Source organism: Salvelinus alpinus, chromosome 8 (assembly GCF_045679555.1).
Source record: "Salvelinus alpinus chromosome 8, SLU_Salpinus.1, whole genome shotgun sequence".
Classification (NCBI taxonomy): domain Eukaryota; kingdom Metazoa; phylum Chordata; class Actinopteri; order Salmoniformes; family Salmonidae; genus Salvelinus; species Salvelinus alpinus.
The window spans coordinates 39476639-39491863 of record NC_092093.1 but is presented as its reverse complement, the minus strand read 5'-3'; the positions used below and the strand labels follow the sequence as shown (position 1 = coordinate 39491863).

Genomic DNA, 15225 nt, shown 5'->3' with positions numbered 1-15225 from the left:
GCATTGTCTACTCCAAATCAGTTTTGGTCAACACATTACAGTTGCAAAATGCCAGTAACTTTCCCTAAATTCCCAGGTTTTCCTGAAATCCTGGTTGGAGGTATCCGGATTTCCTGCATATTCCTCCTGATTCTGGGAATCTTCCGACTGTGACGTCTGGAAAACCAGGGAATTTTGTCAAAAGTTGTACCAGATTTAGCTAGCAGCTAATTTCCGTCTGCAAAGGGTATTCACTGAAAAGGGTATTGGGTATTGTGTTGCATTTCTGCCAAGTGACTGCGCACCTGGTGAAGGACTTGCACACTCTTGACCAACCACTGATTGACCTGTTCCCTCCAAAAAGTGGTAAATGTACCACCAGGCTCCTGAGAAACAGCCATGAACTGTCCTGTATAACTGTCCTGTATAACTGCCCGTATGATCCGCCTGTGAAACACCACTCTACCTACTGCTATCAGACTGTATAATAACTCTGGCTCTTAAATGGATTTCCTTAAAATTCTCTTTTTAACAATCACACTTTAACATTTCAATTTCCATCATGAAAAATGTCCTTTAATGTTTCAAGTGTCCTGTATTCTATTCATGTCACGTGTTATGTGTTTTAAATGAGTGTTTTGCCATTCTAAGTAATGTCAATTCTGCATTTTATCTGTGAGCAAGAATAAATGGAAACTTAATATATCCTTTATTGATTGTGCGTTGTGTATTCTCTTTGACTACAGACTGAGTGCCAGTCTGTTTGTGCTATCATGCCAACTGCTTAGCACTGTTTGTCTTGACAATGAGCAATGGCAAGAGCACCAACAGATTTGGGACCAAGCTACAGTGCTTTCAGTACAGATGATAAGTCTGAGGGCAAATGAATCTCAGTCCTCAGTGTATCCACTAGAGAGCAGTATATAGCCTCTATCAGCCCTAAAAATAGCATTCACATCATTATCTCACTAACCATCCAGCCAGCAGCTGATCCCTCACAGCTGGATTTGCCATGTAGACCTACCAGTACCTACACAATGTAAATAAGATATCAGTCATTGCCGTCAGCTGACTCAGGGCCGGCTCCAGGCATAAGTGATATAAGCGGTCGCTAGGGGAATCGCAGGAAATGACTTTAAAACTGCTAAAATATTTCTCCACACCATGGCAACATGAGTAGAATCGCAGGAAATATACTTTAAAACTAAAAACTCTGGTGGTCTCCCAACCAATTCTTACTTAGGTCCCCGAAAAGGCTAGGGCCAGCCTTGAACTGGCCTGCAAGCATTCAGTCATACACTTGTGAGAGAGCATGATACATAGTCATACACTTGGTAGCATGGTACAGAAGAAGCTGTTGGAAAGGCATTGTCTACTCCAAATCAGTTTTGGTCAATAGATTACGGTTGCAAAATGCCAGTAACTTTCCCTAAATTCCCAGTTTTTCCTGAAATCCTGGTTGGAGGTATCCGGATTTCCTGCATATTCCTCCTGATTCTGGGAATCTTCCGACTGTGACGTCTGGAAAACCAGGGAATTTTGTCAAAAGTTGTACCAGATTTAGCTAGCAGCTAATTTCCGTCTGCAAAGGGTATTCACTGAAAAGGGTATTGGGTATTGTGTTGCCCTTCTGCCAAGTGACTGCACACCGGCTGGTTGAATAAATAAAATCCACTCTCGTACATAAAAATATGTGAATTTATTAATTATCCACAGGCATTAATGTATAAAGCTGGAAGTCAATGAGAATTTCTTGGCACAGTCATCATATTACATATTATCTACATCCCAAATGGCAACCTATTCCCTATATAGTGCGCTACTTTTGCCAGAGCCCTATAGGTCTTGGTCAAAAGTAGTGCACTATTGGCATCACATTTGAACAAAACAAAAATGTAATGCGACTAGCGTCACAGACACCAGGAGTGACTAATGAACACCACCGATTACCACGTACAGTGTTGACACAATCTCAAACAGGAAGTGACATCACCTGTGGCCAGGGCTAACACTTATTGGCTGTGTCCATTACTACTGTATAAAAGAGTGTCACCACTCAGGACACACAACACACATGGAAAACTATAAACAAGTCCTGTATTTAGTCCTGATTCATGTCTTTCCAGCTAATCAACAGTCCTGAAGAACCAGGGAAGTTTCACGCTGTGTGTGTCCTCGGATGTCAGCAAACCAAAATGGCAACTGCCTTGGTAGGTTTTAGCTGAGAGAGAGAAGAGAGATTCAGTCTCATTTTCGGACAATGACACAGCCTCGTCTAGGTAGGTGATTTCCTCTACATGTCATTGGAGAATAAAGCACCAGTCATGAACATTTGGCAGAAGGCCGAACCTGCATCCAGGCCTGGTAGACACCTGGTAGACACCTGGTAGAGCACCAGCTATACTACTGTGAAGTGGAAGTGGGAGTCAGAAGTGTGACTTTGGTCCTGGTCGGGTGCAGTGGAGACTGAGGGTCTGTCTGTTTGGCACTAGAATAGCTTAACTCAACAGGTGGGGGCGCAAATCTGGGTGGGATGGAGGGAGGGCTCGGGTGGAATGTTAGGGGAAATATGGCTTTGGTCCTGAGTGTGGCGGGAGGGAGAGATAGAGAGGGGAGAGGCTACGTCCCAAATGGCAACCTATTCCTTATATAGTGCACTACTTTTTTACCAGAGTTCATGGGCTCTGATCAAAAGTAGTGCATTACATAGGGAATAGGGTGCCATTTGGCACGCTAACAGAGTCTGGGTAGTGGTTCCAGGGGGAAATAGCAGTGGGGCCCAGTCTCAGACAGAGCTGAGTTTGACCAGGCCCCTGACAGAGTCCTCGTGCAGAGAGTCCTGGCTGGCAGGGTCGTAGAGCTGGGCCGGGTGGATGTGTCCCCCGTGGGTCATGTGGGCAGCGCAGGGCAAAGTCAGAGGCATAGGGCCAGAGGGCGAGGGAGTCTCTTCGGGGCTGGCAAAGTGGTGGTGGTGGCAGTGGGTGTCTGGGTCCCTCAGAGTCAACATGTCCCCTGCACAGCTCAGTCCGGGCATGGAGGGCTGGCTGGGGACCAGGGAGGCACAGGGGACCACCAAGGAACTCTTCCCAGGGAAAGGGGGTCCCCCTCCACCAATCATGACGGGGTTGCTGTGGAGCAGGGGGGTGGAGGCAGCCTGCAAAACGAATTTGGTGCTCTGAATGCAGTGCTTTTGGTCACACTGAGGAGACAGGGAAAGTGAAACGGAGAGATAGGTGAAGATAAGAGAAGGGGAAAAAGAAACGGTAGGAGAATTATATGTTTTTGATGAGAGACAGGAAATGAAGGAAGGAAATTATAGGGGGAGTGGAAATACACACAAATAAAAAGGTTAACAGACAAAGCAGAAAGAGGAGGAAAGAAGAAAGACAACGTGAAGTTAACAAGTCTTACATAAAACATGCAATGACTACAGATACATTAGCATGTCAAATCAACTCAACACCTCATTAAACTCACTACTTCAACTCAAACAACTCGACACATTTTGAGATTGCCCAAAATTGATTATTTTAGTAAAAAATGTTTGAACATTTTCATAATCTCTCCACGGGCGTATGGCCAAAGTTACTTGTTCTCACAGCTGCCAGCTTCAAACAAGGCTGTATGCAAATGAGGAACCATCCAGAAGACTATGATTATTCTGCTTGAGATATAAAACACCTATTTGAAAAGCAATGCAGGGAGAGGATCCACCGACGTTTGGGGAATTATATTCAGCATTATTCAGCAGAGTACCGGTGATTTAAAACATGGATATATTCAGAGTGAGGGTGATAGGAGTTCCTCATCCATCACACTTAAAAGCAGAGTGAGAAGTGAGAAGCTACACCCCGTTGAATTAATGAATACAAAACACATGAGCTGTGTTCATTTACTATTAAATACTGCTCTCTGGATCAGAGGGTAAAGCCCACGGCGGCCACCGGCAGAGAGCGAGCAAGAAAGAGAGAGAGAGAAGTAAGAGCGCACGCGAGAGAGAGAGAGAAGGATAGAGACAGAAAGAGAGAGAAAGAAGTTCAGAGCCCAATAATGACATGGATATAGACAGATTACTGCTCTCTGTTGGCCTGTAATAACATCAAAGCCTGGTTCAATTTGTCATTTGTAAGCGAGAGGCCTTGAGTGAGTTACTGACATGCAGTATTAAACCTCTACAGGATCGGTGGGTCCCCCGCGGGACGGCCGAGCTAACGTAGGCTAATGTGATTAGCATGAGATTGTAAGTAACAAGAACATTTCCCAGGACATAGACACATCTGATATGGGCAGAAAGCTTAAATTCTTGTTAATCTAACTGCACTGTGCAATTTACAATGGCGATTCCAGTGAAAGACTACCATGCTATTGTTTGCCATGCTATTGTTTGAGGAGAGTGCACAGTTATGAACTTGAAAATGTATTAATAAACCAATTAGGCACGTTTGGGCAGTCTTGATACAACATTTGGAACAGAAATGCAATGGTTCATTGAATCAGTCGAAAACTTTGCACATACACTGCTAGTGGTCGAAATCTAAATGGCACCTGACTAGAATAATACATTATGGCCTTTCTCTTGCATTTCAAAGATGGTACAAAAAAAATACAAAAAAACGCATCGTTTTTTTCTTTGTATTATCTTTTACCAGATCTAATGTGTTATATTCTTCTACATTAATTTAACATTTCCACAAACTTCACATGTTTCCTATCAAATGGTATCAATAATATGCATATCCTTGCTTCAGGTCCAGAACTACAGGCAGTTAGATTTGGGTATGTCATTTCAGGTGAGAAATGTATTTCAAAGCGTTTCTCAGTAGATATAAATACTAAAGTGCCAACTCAGTCCTGTCAAACACTAAACATCTCTTTACAGAATGCATAAAGAACCACACACACAACCTACCATGTGAGTGTGAAGCTGGGTGGAGGCGTACATGCTGCTTCCGTTGGAGTGTGACACAGGCTGTGGTGTGTCTGACTGGATGAAGCCTCTTCTGTCAATAAGACTAGGAAGAGAAGACAGGGGACATGAGCAGAGGTCTTGAAGTGTGTGTGTGTCGGCAAGAGCATGTGTGAGTTTGTTTGGGTGTGCGTGTGCCCGCAAAAATGGCTGTGTGTCTGAGCGTGTGTGAGAAGCCTCCAGGCCCCATCCCGCCATGCATACCCACACACAGAGCAGACTGCAGCCACCTGTTTCCAGATGGAGAACAATCCCCAACACATTCCCTTGAGGTAACGGCAAACGGGTTAATGATGTGTGAAATTCCCAGAGGATCCAACCCAATGTACAGGTAAATGCCAAAATAAAAGAAACACCAGCATGAAGTGTCTTCATAGGGCATTGGGCCACCACGAGCCAGAACAGCTTCAATGCACCTAGCATAGATTCTGGTACTCTATTGAAGGGATGCAACACCATTCTTCCATGAGAAATTTAATAATTTGGTGTTTTGTTGATGGTGGTGGAAAACACTGTCTCAGACGCCACCCCAGAATCTCCCACAAGTCTTTAATTTAGTTGAGATCTGGTGACAGATGGCCATGACATTTGGTTTACATCGTTTTCATCCTAATCAGACCATTCAGTGGCACTCGTGCCCTGTGGATGAGGGCATTGTCATCCTATAGGGGCATAGCCATGGTAGCCAAAATAATGGCTTGCCTAGCATTATGGCTTGACCCTAAGCATGATGGGATGTTAATCGATTAATTAACTCAGGAATCACACCTGTGTGAAAGCGCCTGCATTCAGTAAACTTTGTATCCCTCATTTACTCAAGGGCTTCCATTATCTTGGCAGTTCCCTGTACCTACCTACTGAACGAACCTTACAAATAACTAAACTATTATTACACATGCCATTGCTCAACTCTTCTCAAGTCAGTTGTAACCCATTCATGAAATAGAACTTGCTAACAAATCAATGATAAATGTTGCTCCACCAGATGTTTGACAAACTAACCTGATTTTGTGTCTGAGGGTATCGTAATGTGCGTGGAGTCAAATTAGTGCCAAAAATAACATTGTCAAGTTGTCTAGGTGTTCTAATTATTTCAGCTCTGCCCAAACTTGAAAACGGCTTGCTCAACCCGTGAAGAATGCAAAGGGACAACTCAATTCCTTTCCAGTGTTTTATTATGGTTTTGATGCCATTTATTGAATATGTTGAAACAGTTGATTTGTTGAATAGAGTAGTTGAATGACAGAGGAATAAGGAATAGGAGTAGGGATAGCAATAGGTTGATAACCTTAAACAGAGAATAAACATGCATTATTTTACACTAAACAATGCATGACACAGCAACAAAGCATGGCTTTGAATAAAGTAAACGTTTAAACAATTTAATCTAGCACTTCTAGCAAATTACTTCTGCAGTCAGAAAATATCCACAACAAAAGTCACCACTACCAGAGTTAAACATGTAAATTGTGCTAAGCACTGGATGCAACATAATAAATAATTCCAAACATTACATACCAGTTGCGTCTTTAGGGTTGAACAATGAGCTGTGTGTATGTTGAGGACCAAACATTTTATACCCATGCTTATCTGCCAGGTGCGCATGTAAAAGTAGTCCTTCCAGAAATCCTGGCTCAATTTTTTAGTTCCACCTGTGTTTTTGGGTTATCTGCCCTCTTGAGGCCTGGAGTTCTTTAAAGGAAGAGCTGCCATTGTGCTCATGTTTTGAGTGTTCTGTTGTTTGACGCAACACCTCCCACTTGACCTCCTGGTTCTTGAACCCAAGGAGGTCACACGAACCTCGATGTTGGGGCAGGTTCGATTTCAGCTATCAGGCTCTTCCTTCTTCAACAGGAAGTAAAACAATGATGCGTCTGACATCCCTATGAAGAACTGTAGCAGGTATTTTAGTTGAGAGTTTCTTTGACTTCTCTTGAGCAGGCTTCACAGTTGGGACTGGGTAGCTGGGAAAAGTTCTGACATGCACATCTCTGACGATGCCCTTCTTGTCAATGTTGACACTGATGACTCTGGCTAGTTTGTAGTGACCCCTCCAGGCATTTTGGTCAGCCAGCCAGACAACATCTCCAACAGCCACATTCCTATGTGTTGTGTGCCATTTATTCCTCACGAATAGATTGGGCCCAGCTAACTGACTCCACTTCCTCCAGAACCGGTCAACTTCTGTTTGGATAGCTCTCAATCTTTTGTATGGGTAGCTTTCAAAATCAAAGCATCCAAGATCTCCTCTGGGTCCAATCCGTCCAAGCAGAAGGGAATTTGGGCTGATGTATTCTATGCAGTCCTCCCGGCTTTGAGTTCTTGCATCTATGGGCCTCTCATTGGCAAGGTTAGCAGCCGTGTAGAGAAATGTTTGAAACTCACTCCATGTGAAGAGTCCTTCTCCTCCCAGGTTGTGCAAAGCCCGCTTCACAGTACGAACAGCTGCTTCTGCAGCTCCATTCCTGTGAGGGGAGTTTGCTGGGTAGATTTTCCAGCTCCATTCTGTCCCATGCTTGGAAGCTTCATTTTCAAGCTCAGATTTACTTAGTTGATCCAAGAAGAGGTAGAGTTCTTTGAGGGCAGGTCTGGCACCCACAAAGTTCTTTCCAGGATCTGACCACAATTTCTTTGGGTGCCCTCTCAGTGCCGTGAATCTTTGGTAAGCCAGTAGGAAGCCTTCAGTCGACTGGTCACTGACAACATCTGTGTGTATAGCTCTGGATACCATGCAACAGAAGACAATACCCCACACCTTGAGCTTGGTTTTCTTTTTCACCTCGTCCTTGACTTCATACGGTCCAAATAAGTCCACTGTTGTGTACTCAAATGGTCTGGCTGGTGTTATCCGCTCGATTGGAAGGTCACTCATGATCTGTTGGCACTTTCTGGCCTTGGCCTTTCTGCACACCACACAGTTGTCAACACTCTTTTTAGCCAGCTTCTGGCCTTTTATCACCCAGGCTTTCTTCGTCATCCGGAGGAGTGTGCCTGCTATTTCTTCATGGTTTGCACCATGGGCCTCTTGAGCTAGGAGAGTGGATATCCATGCCTCATATGGTAGAATTGGTACGGCAGTTTCGTCCTCATCAAAGATCTGGAACCTTCCTCCACAAACTAAGAGCCCAGTCTCTTCATCTCTGTAAACAGCGAGTCTGTTGAGAGTGGTGTCTTGAAAGGTTATACCTTCTTGAGCTGCAAGGAACAAGTCTCTTAGTGCATCTTCACACTCCCCGACAGTGAGTACAGCTTGCTTGGCTGTGGACCTCCAGTTTGTTGAAAGAACGTCCTCCCACTTTGGTTTATCTGAGGCTGAATTCTTGGTCAACATTTCTTTCCATCTCGTTGCGGCTCTCCAAACCCAGGCAATGACTCGGATCAGCCTGGTCAGATTGCTGAATTTCCTGATGTCAATCAGTTTTGTTACCGCAGAGCCGGCTGGTGATCTTCGGATCCGAGTCTTGGGTTCATCATGGTTATTTTGCTGTGCATCACTCTGGTTTCTCTTGACCTGCGCTCTGGTCAGTGCTGCCGAGAAAGCTTTCCTTCGAAGTTTGTTTATGCCTTCCTTGGCATACGCAGCGATTTCTTTGGCTGACTTATGTGGCCACTCTTTTACAGGTTGCCTCAGGAATGCTGGTCCATTAAGCCACATGGAATCTTCCTGGAGGTCTTCTGGGGCTGCCCCTCTTGTTATGATGTCAGCACTGTTCAGGACTCCTGGGATCCACCACCAGTCTTCTACGGATGTGGATTTCTGGATCTCTCCAACTCTATTCGCAAAGAAAGTTTGATATCCATAGCTGTCTCTCTGGATTGCTCCCAACACAGTTTGACTGTCCAGTAGATGGAGCCATCGTTCAATTTCTATTCGACTGTGCTTTTCAACGTACTTTCGAAGTCGTGCTGCATAGACAGCACCGCAGATTTCAGCTTTTACTGGTTCTCCCTTTTGGTCCAATGGTGTGAGCTTTGCTTTGGATTCAACCAGTCTGACTTTGATGCCTTGCTGGTTCTCCCATCTTAAGTACACTACGGCTCCATAGCTCTTGTCACTTCCATCAGAGAATGTTATTCCCCAAGGTTTTCCAATCCAGTTGACTGGTGTGAGGCTTCTGTGAAAGGTGATTTGGCCAAGACATGTGTATTCCTCAAAGAATTGGATGGCTTATTCCCTCAAATTTTCAGACAAAGGTTTGTCCCAAGTGTCTCGGGTCAGAGTTTTGCCTCCAGCTTCCTGAAACGCCTTTCTGACAAGAATGGCGCCCTTTTGTTTGGCAGGTGTGACGAGGCCTATTGGGTCATACAGGCTAGCTACCTGGCTCAGCAGTTCTCTTCTCGTCAGTGGGTTTGGAGTTTTCCCTCTCACCTCTTCATCAAGGAGATTTTGGCCGACTCTCATTTTCCCTTTCCTCTTTGAGAAATTGATTGAAGTCATGAGGTACAGTTTATCCTCCTCAACAAGGTATCCAACTCCAAGGGCTTTATTGTCTCCTTCCCTCATTTGGTTTGGGAGAATGAGTGCTGTGGTTGACTGCGCTCCTTGTTCTCCTGGTACGATCTCCTGCCTCCCACTTTGATCTGACCGGACCCAGGGCTTGAGGACAAAGCCGCCTGCCTTCAGGATCTCTTCAACCCTTTTGGTGTTCTGGTCCAGCTTTTGCAAGTCATTATGGGAAGTCAGGATGTCATCGACATAGGTATCCTCTTCAAGGATCCTACGTTCCTCCTCCAGGTGAGCAAACATGGGCAGTTTGCTTGTCTCTCTCATAGCCAATTGCGCAATGCACCCTGCTGGTCGATCGCCAATGTTGACTCTGGTGATCGCATACTCTTCAATCTCTTCCTCCTCAGTGTCTCTCCAGAGAAATCTGTGGAGATGCATCTCCAGGTCTTCCAACCACACAGAATTGTACATTTTCTTAATGTCGCCGAGGGCAGCATGGACGCCTCTCCTGAACCTGAGTAGTACTGCTCGGATGGGATTGAGGACATCAGGCCCTTTCAGCAGAAGGTCATTCATGCTGACCCCTCTAAACTTCTGGCTGCTGTTCCATACCAGTCGCACAGGTGTTGTGCGAGAGTGCGGGTTTGCCGCCACCAAGTGGCTGACATACCATACTGGCCCCTTCCAGCTGGCAATGAGCTCTTTGGTGAGTTTCTTCGCTGCTCTTCTCTCCACCATTTCATGGACTTGAGCTGTGTATGCTATTCTCCACTCTGGCTCCTTTTTGAGTTGCTTTTCTGTTCTCAAGAAGGTGGCTTCCACCCAACTCCTGTTGTCAGGAAGGGAACTTGGATCTTGAATCCAGGGGTATTTTGTGTCCCAGTGGGGTTCATCACTGTGAGCATCTGCTTTGATGTAGGTGAGGCCTTTCCTTATGATCTCCAGCTCTCTTTCCTCACTCAGAGTCATTTCCTTGCCTCCTGGTTGACAGTTTCCACACCGGCATCCTCCACACTTTGGGTCGCAAGCTGCTCCAATGCTGTCCCATTTCCACCAATCCAAGAACTCTCTGCGAGCAACTGTGCCCTTGGTTTCAGCTGTGAACAGCTTAGCTATCTCTTGATACTTGACAGCGGTTGCTCTCATGGATCGAGCAAAGTGTGTTTCAGACCTGTGTGCGGCTATATCCACTTCTTCAAACAGATCTGGATGTGCTCCACCAACAGTCTTTCCTAGCGGGCCTTCCCACAAGACAAGGTCTCCAATCACCTTCACTCTTTGCGGAGCAAGTCTTCCTTCGCGGTGGCTTATCAGTAGCTCAATACTCTCCGGTCTACTCAGATCTCCTAGATTGACTTCTGGGAAGAACTTCTTGAGTTGTTCAGGTTTGATGACTCTGTGGATGTTGGCAATTTCATTCAAACCATAGCAGATAAGCTCATGAGCTCTTTCCGTGCCTATGGGCGTTTTGACCCTCACTCTGAGGAGATATCTTCTGGTTCTAACCTTCATGGCCATTCCTCCGACTCCATGAACGACTAAAGTGATGTTTTCACATCGAAGATTTAATCTTCTGGCAGCTCTGTGAGTGATGTAGTTTGTGTCCGATGCCAAGTCGATCAGGGTTCCAATTTTTTGTCCTGCATTGGCAGTTACCTTGAGCAGCATTAGAATAACTGGCAATTCTTCTACTGCACTTGACTCAGTCACTCCCAGCTGATTCTTTTCGACACAGTTTGTTTTCGCAGTGATGTTGGTGAATGCTTTCTTGAATTTCTCTGCCATCTCTGGGGAGAGCTTAGATACCAATTCCTCCTGCTCCTCTGTAAGCGTATACCTTCTCACATTGGATTGTCTTCTGTCTGAGTCACTCCTCTTGAAATCTCCCTTCAGACAAAGAAAGAAATTATGGTCTTTCTTACAATCTCTTTTCCTGCACAGGTAAGTGTCTTTGCATTCATCATCTTCTCCATGACAGACCAAGCACCTCTTGCAGGCCCCCAGCTTTTCTACAGCATCCAACCTTTCCACAGGCTTCAGTTCTTTGAAACGCTTGCAAAAGAAGATCTTTTCTCTATGCTTTTCATCTCCACAGACAACACAGCCGCCTTTCCTTGTAGAACGTGTGGACGCATATTTTCTTTCCACACAAGCATATTTCTTTTCTGGCTTTTCACTCACTCCCAGCTGTTCTAATTTTTCAAGAATTTCCTCCTGTGTTTTCAGGAATTTAAGAAGGTTTTCAAAGTGATTGTCCGGCGTGACATTATTCCTCGGGTTAACCATGAAGACAAGCCAATCTCGCTTGATGTTGTCAGGTAACTTGCTTTCTATGGATTTGATCACTAGGGGGTTGTTGATGGCTCCTGTGCCTCCAAGCTCTGTGAGATCATCCAGTGCCTTCTCTATAGTTTGGATCATGTCGATAACTTTCCTTGGCTGATTTGCTCTTAAAGCAGGAATTTTCTCCAGATCCTCAATTATCTCCAAGGCAATTGTAGACTTGTTTCCATACCTGTTCTCAAGCACCCTGAACATGTCCTCAGCAGTATTGTAAGTAGACAAACGGAGGTCTCTGCACATTCTCTCATCTACACTGTCAAGGAGTTGGATCTTCTTTACTTCGACTGAGCCTGTTGGTTCCCCCTGCTTCTGTAGACTCTCCCAGTCTCTCCTCCATCGATGGAAATTCCTTTTATACCCACTGAACCTGGGTAAACAGGTTGGTTTTATTCTCAGTGTCGGCTGTGGAGCTGGCACGGGCATCTGCGGCACTCTCCCTCTGTCTTTATCCTCTTCTGCAATTCTTTGCGCTGTGAGAAATCCTGCCCTCCTTGCTTCAAGGTTGTTTCTGAATGCCTTCAGATCCTTTACTCTGGCTTCCAGCCGTTCTTTTTCTGCTAATGGAATCCACATCTCCCACTCTGCTAGGCTTGTGATTGCATCTTGGACTTGTGCCTTCGCACCATCCCACCGTAGCTCGAAGCCATCTCTATTTACAGCAATAACAGGTATTTGAGCAACTCCATCACAGGCGGTCTCAGCTTCTTTGATTGCAGACTTCACCTCGTCCTCCCCGTATCTAGGCCATAGGTTGGACTGGATCATCCCCCTGACCTCATCCAATCGTACTTCGCATTCTTGGAATGTCTTCTCAAGTTCAGTCTGCTGCTGCTTGCTCAGGTCAGCTTCTTCACCCTCATCGGTTTCAGCTTCAATGTCTGCCAGAAGTCCAGCCCTGTATTCATCATTTGTCTCACTGACCTTCCTTGCCTCCGACGTGAGCTTCTTGAACTCCTCTCGCAGTTCGCTCTTAGTCATGTGTTTTGCACCTCTGCTAAGGAAGTTTGCTTGCTTGGTAAAAGCACTCTTAGCCAAAGTTTTTTCTTGCTTCAGCTCCTTCACTGTTTTCCCAAGAGTTTCCTCCGCCATTTTGAGATGTAAGCCAATCCTGCGCTCTGCGACGACAGCTTTCCTGACTTGAGGCCGTTAATCCTTTTGTCTTCACTGCCACGCTGGTTATCAACTGTCAAGTTGTCTAGGTGTTCAAATTATTTCAGCTCTGCCCAAACTTGAAAACGGCTTGCTCAACCCGTGAAGAATGCAAAGGGACAACTCAATTCCTTTCCAGTGTTTTATTATGGTTTTGATGCCATTTGTTGAATATGTTGAAACAGTTGATTTGTTGAATAGAGTAGTTGAATGACAGAGGAATAAGGAATAGGGAATAGGAGTAGGAATAGGAGTAGGGATAGCAATAGGTTGATAACCTTAAACAGAGAATAAACATGCATTATTTTACACTAAACAATGCATGACACAGCAACAAAGCATGGCTTTGAATAAAGTAAACGTTTAAACAATTTAATCTAGCACTTCTAGCAAATTACTTCTGCAGTCAGAAAATATCCACAACAAAAGTCACCACTACCAGAGTTAAACATGTAAATTGTGCTAAGCACTGGATGCAACATAATAAATAATTCCAAACATTACATACCAGTTGCGTCTTTAGGGTTGAACAATGAGCTGTGTGTATGTTGAGGACCAAACATTTTATACCCATGCTTATCTGCCAGGTGCGCATGTAAAAGTAGTCCTTCCAGAAATCCTGGCTCAATTTTTTTAGTTCCACCTGTGTTTTTGGGTTATCTGCCCTCTTGAGGCCTGGAGTTCTTTAAAGGAAGAGCTGCCATTGTGCTCATGTTTTGAGTGTTCTGTTGTTTGACGCTACATTTACACTAATATTACTCCATAAATGACTGGCTGGACGATATTATCTCCTCTAGCCAGACCACTTACGTTAAACGTCATGACCAGCGATATGCTTTGAGGACGCTAACAATGGACGCGTCCCAAATGGCACCCTATTTCCTATGTAGCGCACTACATAGGGAATAGGTTGCTGTTAGGGACGCAGACAATGTGCTGAGCTCATCCCCAATAACGTGTAAGACAAAGCTAGTTCAAGTTCCCTCGAAAGACGGCAGAAACAGAGTGTACAGTAATTATTCCTGCGTGCGCTGATGGATATCTTGATTGAAAGTGCTGCTTATTTAAAAACAGTGGGAGGCTGTGCGATTCTCATAAGTGGAGCTCCTTCTGTCGGTGCTGACTAATGCAGAACGGGAGAGGAGTGGAGGAGGGGAGAGGAGAAGGAGGGACAGATTGAGAGCTGAATCTAAAATCCCTTATAACTACAGTCGTGACTGGTGAGCATCCTCAGTGCAGGGTGTGTGCTCATTAGTGCATACCAGAGGTGGGACCAAGTTGCTATTATTAGAGTCACAGGCAAGTCTCAAGTCACAAGTCGAGTCCCAAGTAGAACGGGTCAAGACTTGAGTCAAGTCCAAGTTGTGCATTCCAAGAGCAAGTCGAGTCAAGTTCTTTAAGTCAAGTCTCAAGTCAAGTAAAAAAAAATCTATACATGAAACGACTTGTTCAACTACAAATCTCTGTCTGTTTATTGAGGCTACCAGACAGCCCTTTTCATTATTTTGTCAACAACACATTTTGATTAGCCCATGTCATTTTAAAATAGGGACTTTGGTTATCCAATCGTGAAAGAGTCCTATCATACTAAATATACAAGTAGATTTACCAAATATACACGGACAACAGCCCCAAAAAAATAGCCTCTGTATCAGGCTTAAAGGAAAACTCCACCCAAAAATGATATTTTGGTATTTGTTTCATTAGTCGATTGTTGACATAGTCCCAAAATGTTTTGCATGTCAGCAATCAAGTTTTCAAGATATGTAACATTCAAAATACATAAATCATCCCCGTATGATGCATTTTCCATCATACGTGGATGATTTGTGTTTTTGAGTGGATTTTTCCTTGGACCTGTCCTATCTGAATTGACACAGGTAGAGGGCAAGACTGCACAGCCTCCCCTTGAGAAACCAAATCGAATCTGTCTAACAGGAGCTCAAACAGGTAGGCCTGCATAATATAAGCACTTGGCCCCCAGGACCACACAATTACCCAATTGGCAATTCCAACCAATCAGCTGGTTCGACAATGTAAAAGACCATTTCCACATCCATTGTTACATTGGTACATTCGTCTTAATCAGACTTAATGATTATTACTGACATTTAAACACCATGCATACATGGAACAATAATTTTCTCTTATGGAGCGCAGGCCATGTAGCCTAATTCTATGTGCACTGAGGCACAACAAAAATGACACAGACACACGGAACTTCCGACATAACTTTCGAGCTATTTTTACATTACAAAAGAGCAGTAGACCTATGCTAGGAATGGTTGCCCCATTGCTGGTGAGCTTGCAAATTAAACTTTTAATAATCACCAAACAATTT

The 15225-nt window shown here is 44.6% G+C and overlaps 1 protein-coding gene across 2 annotated transcripts in view; it reads right to left on the bottom strand.

Moving 5' to 3' along the window:
- Positions 1–1663: 1663 nt before the first annotated feature.
- LOC139583099 (palmitoyltransferase ZDHHC14-like) overlaps positions 1664–15225 on the bottom strand; it is a 52208-nt gene continuing 38646 nt past the window's right edge. Inside the window, exons 8-9 of one of the 2 annotated variants that reach the window (XM_071413849.1) lie at positions 4889–4991; positions 1664–3178 (exon numbers count right to left, since the gene is read on the bottom strand). In XM_071413849.1, the coding sequence (XP_071269950.1) occupies positions 2765–3178; positions 4889–4991 (517 nt within the window). In that variant the 3' untranslated portion in view covers positions 1664–2764. The remainder of the gene's footprint in view (positions 3179–4888; positions 4992–15225) is intronic. The other variant, XM_071413850.1, reaches the window with a different exon arrangement.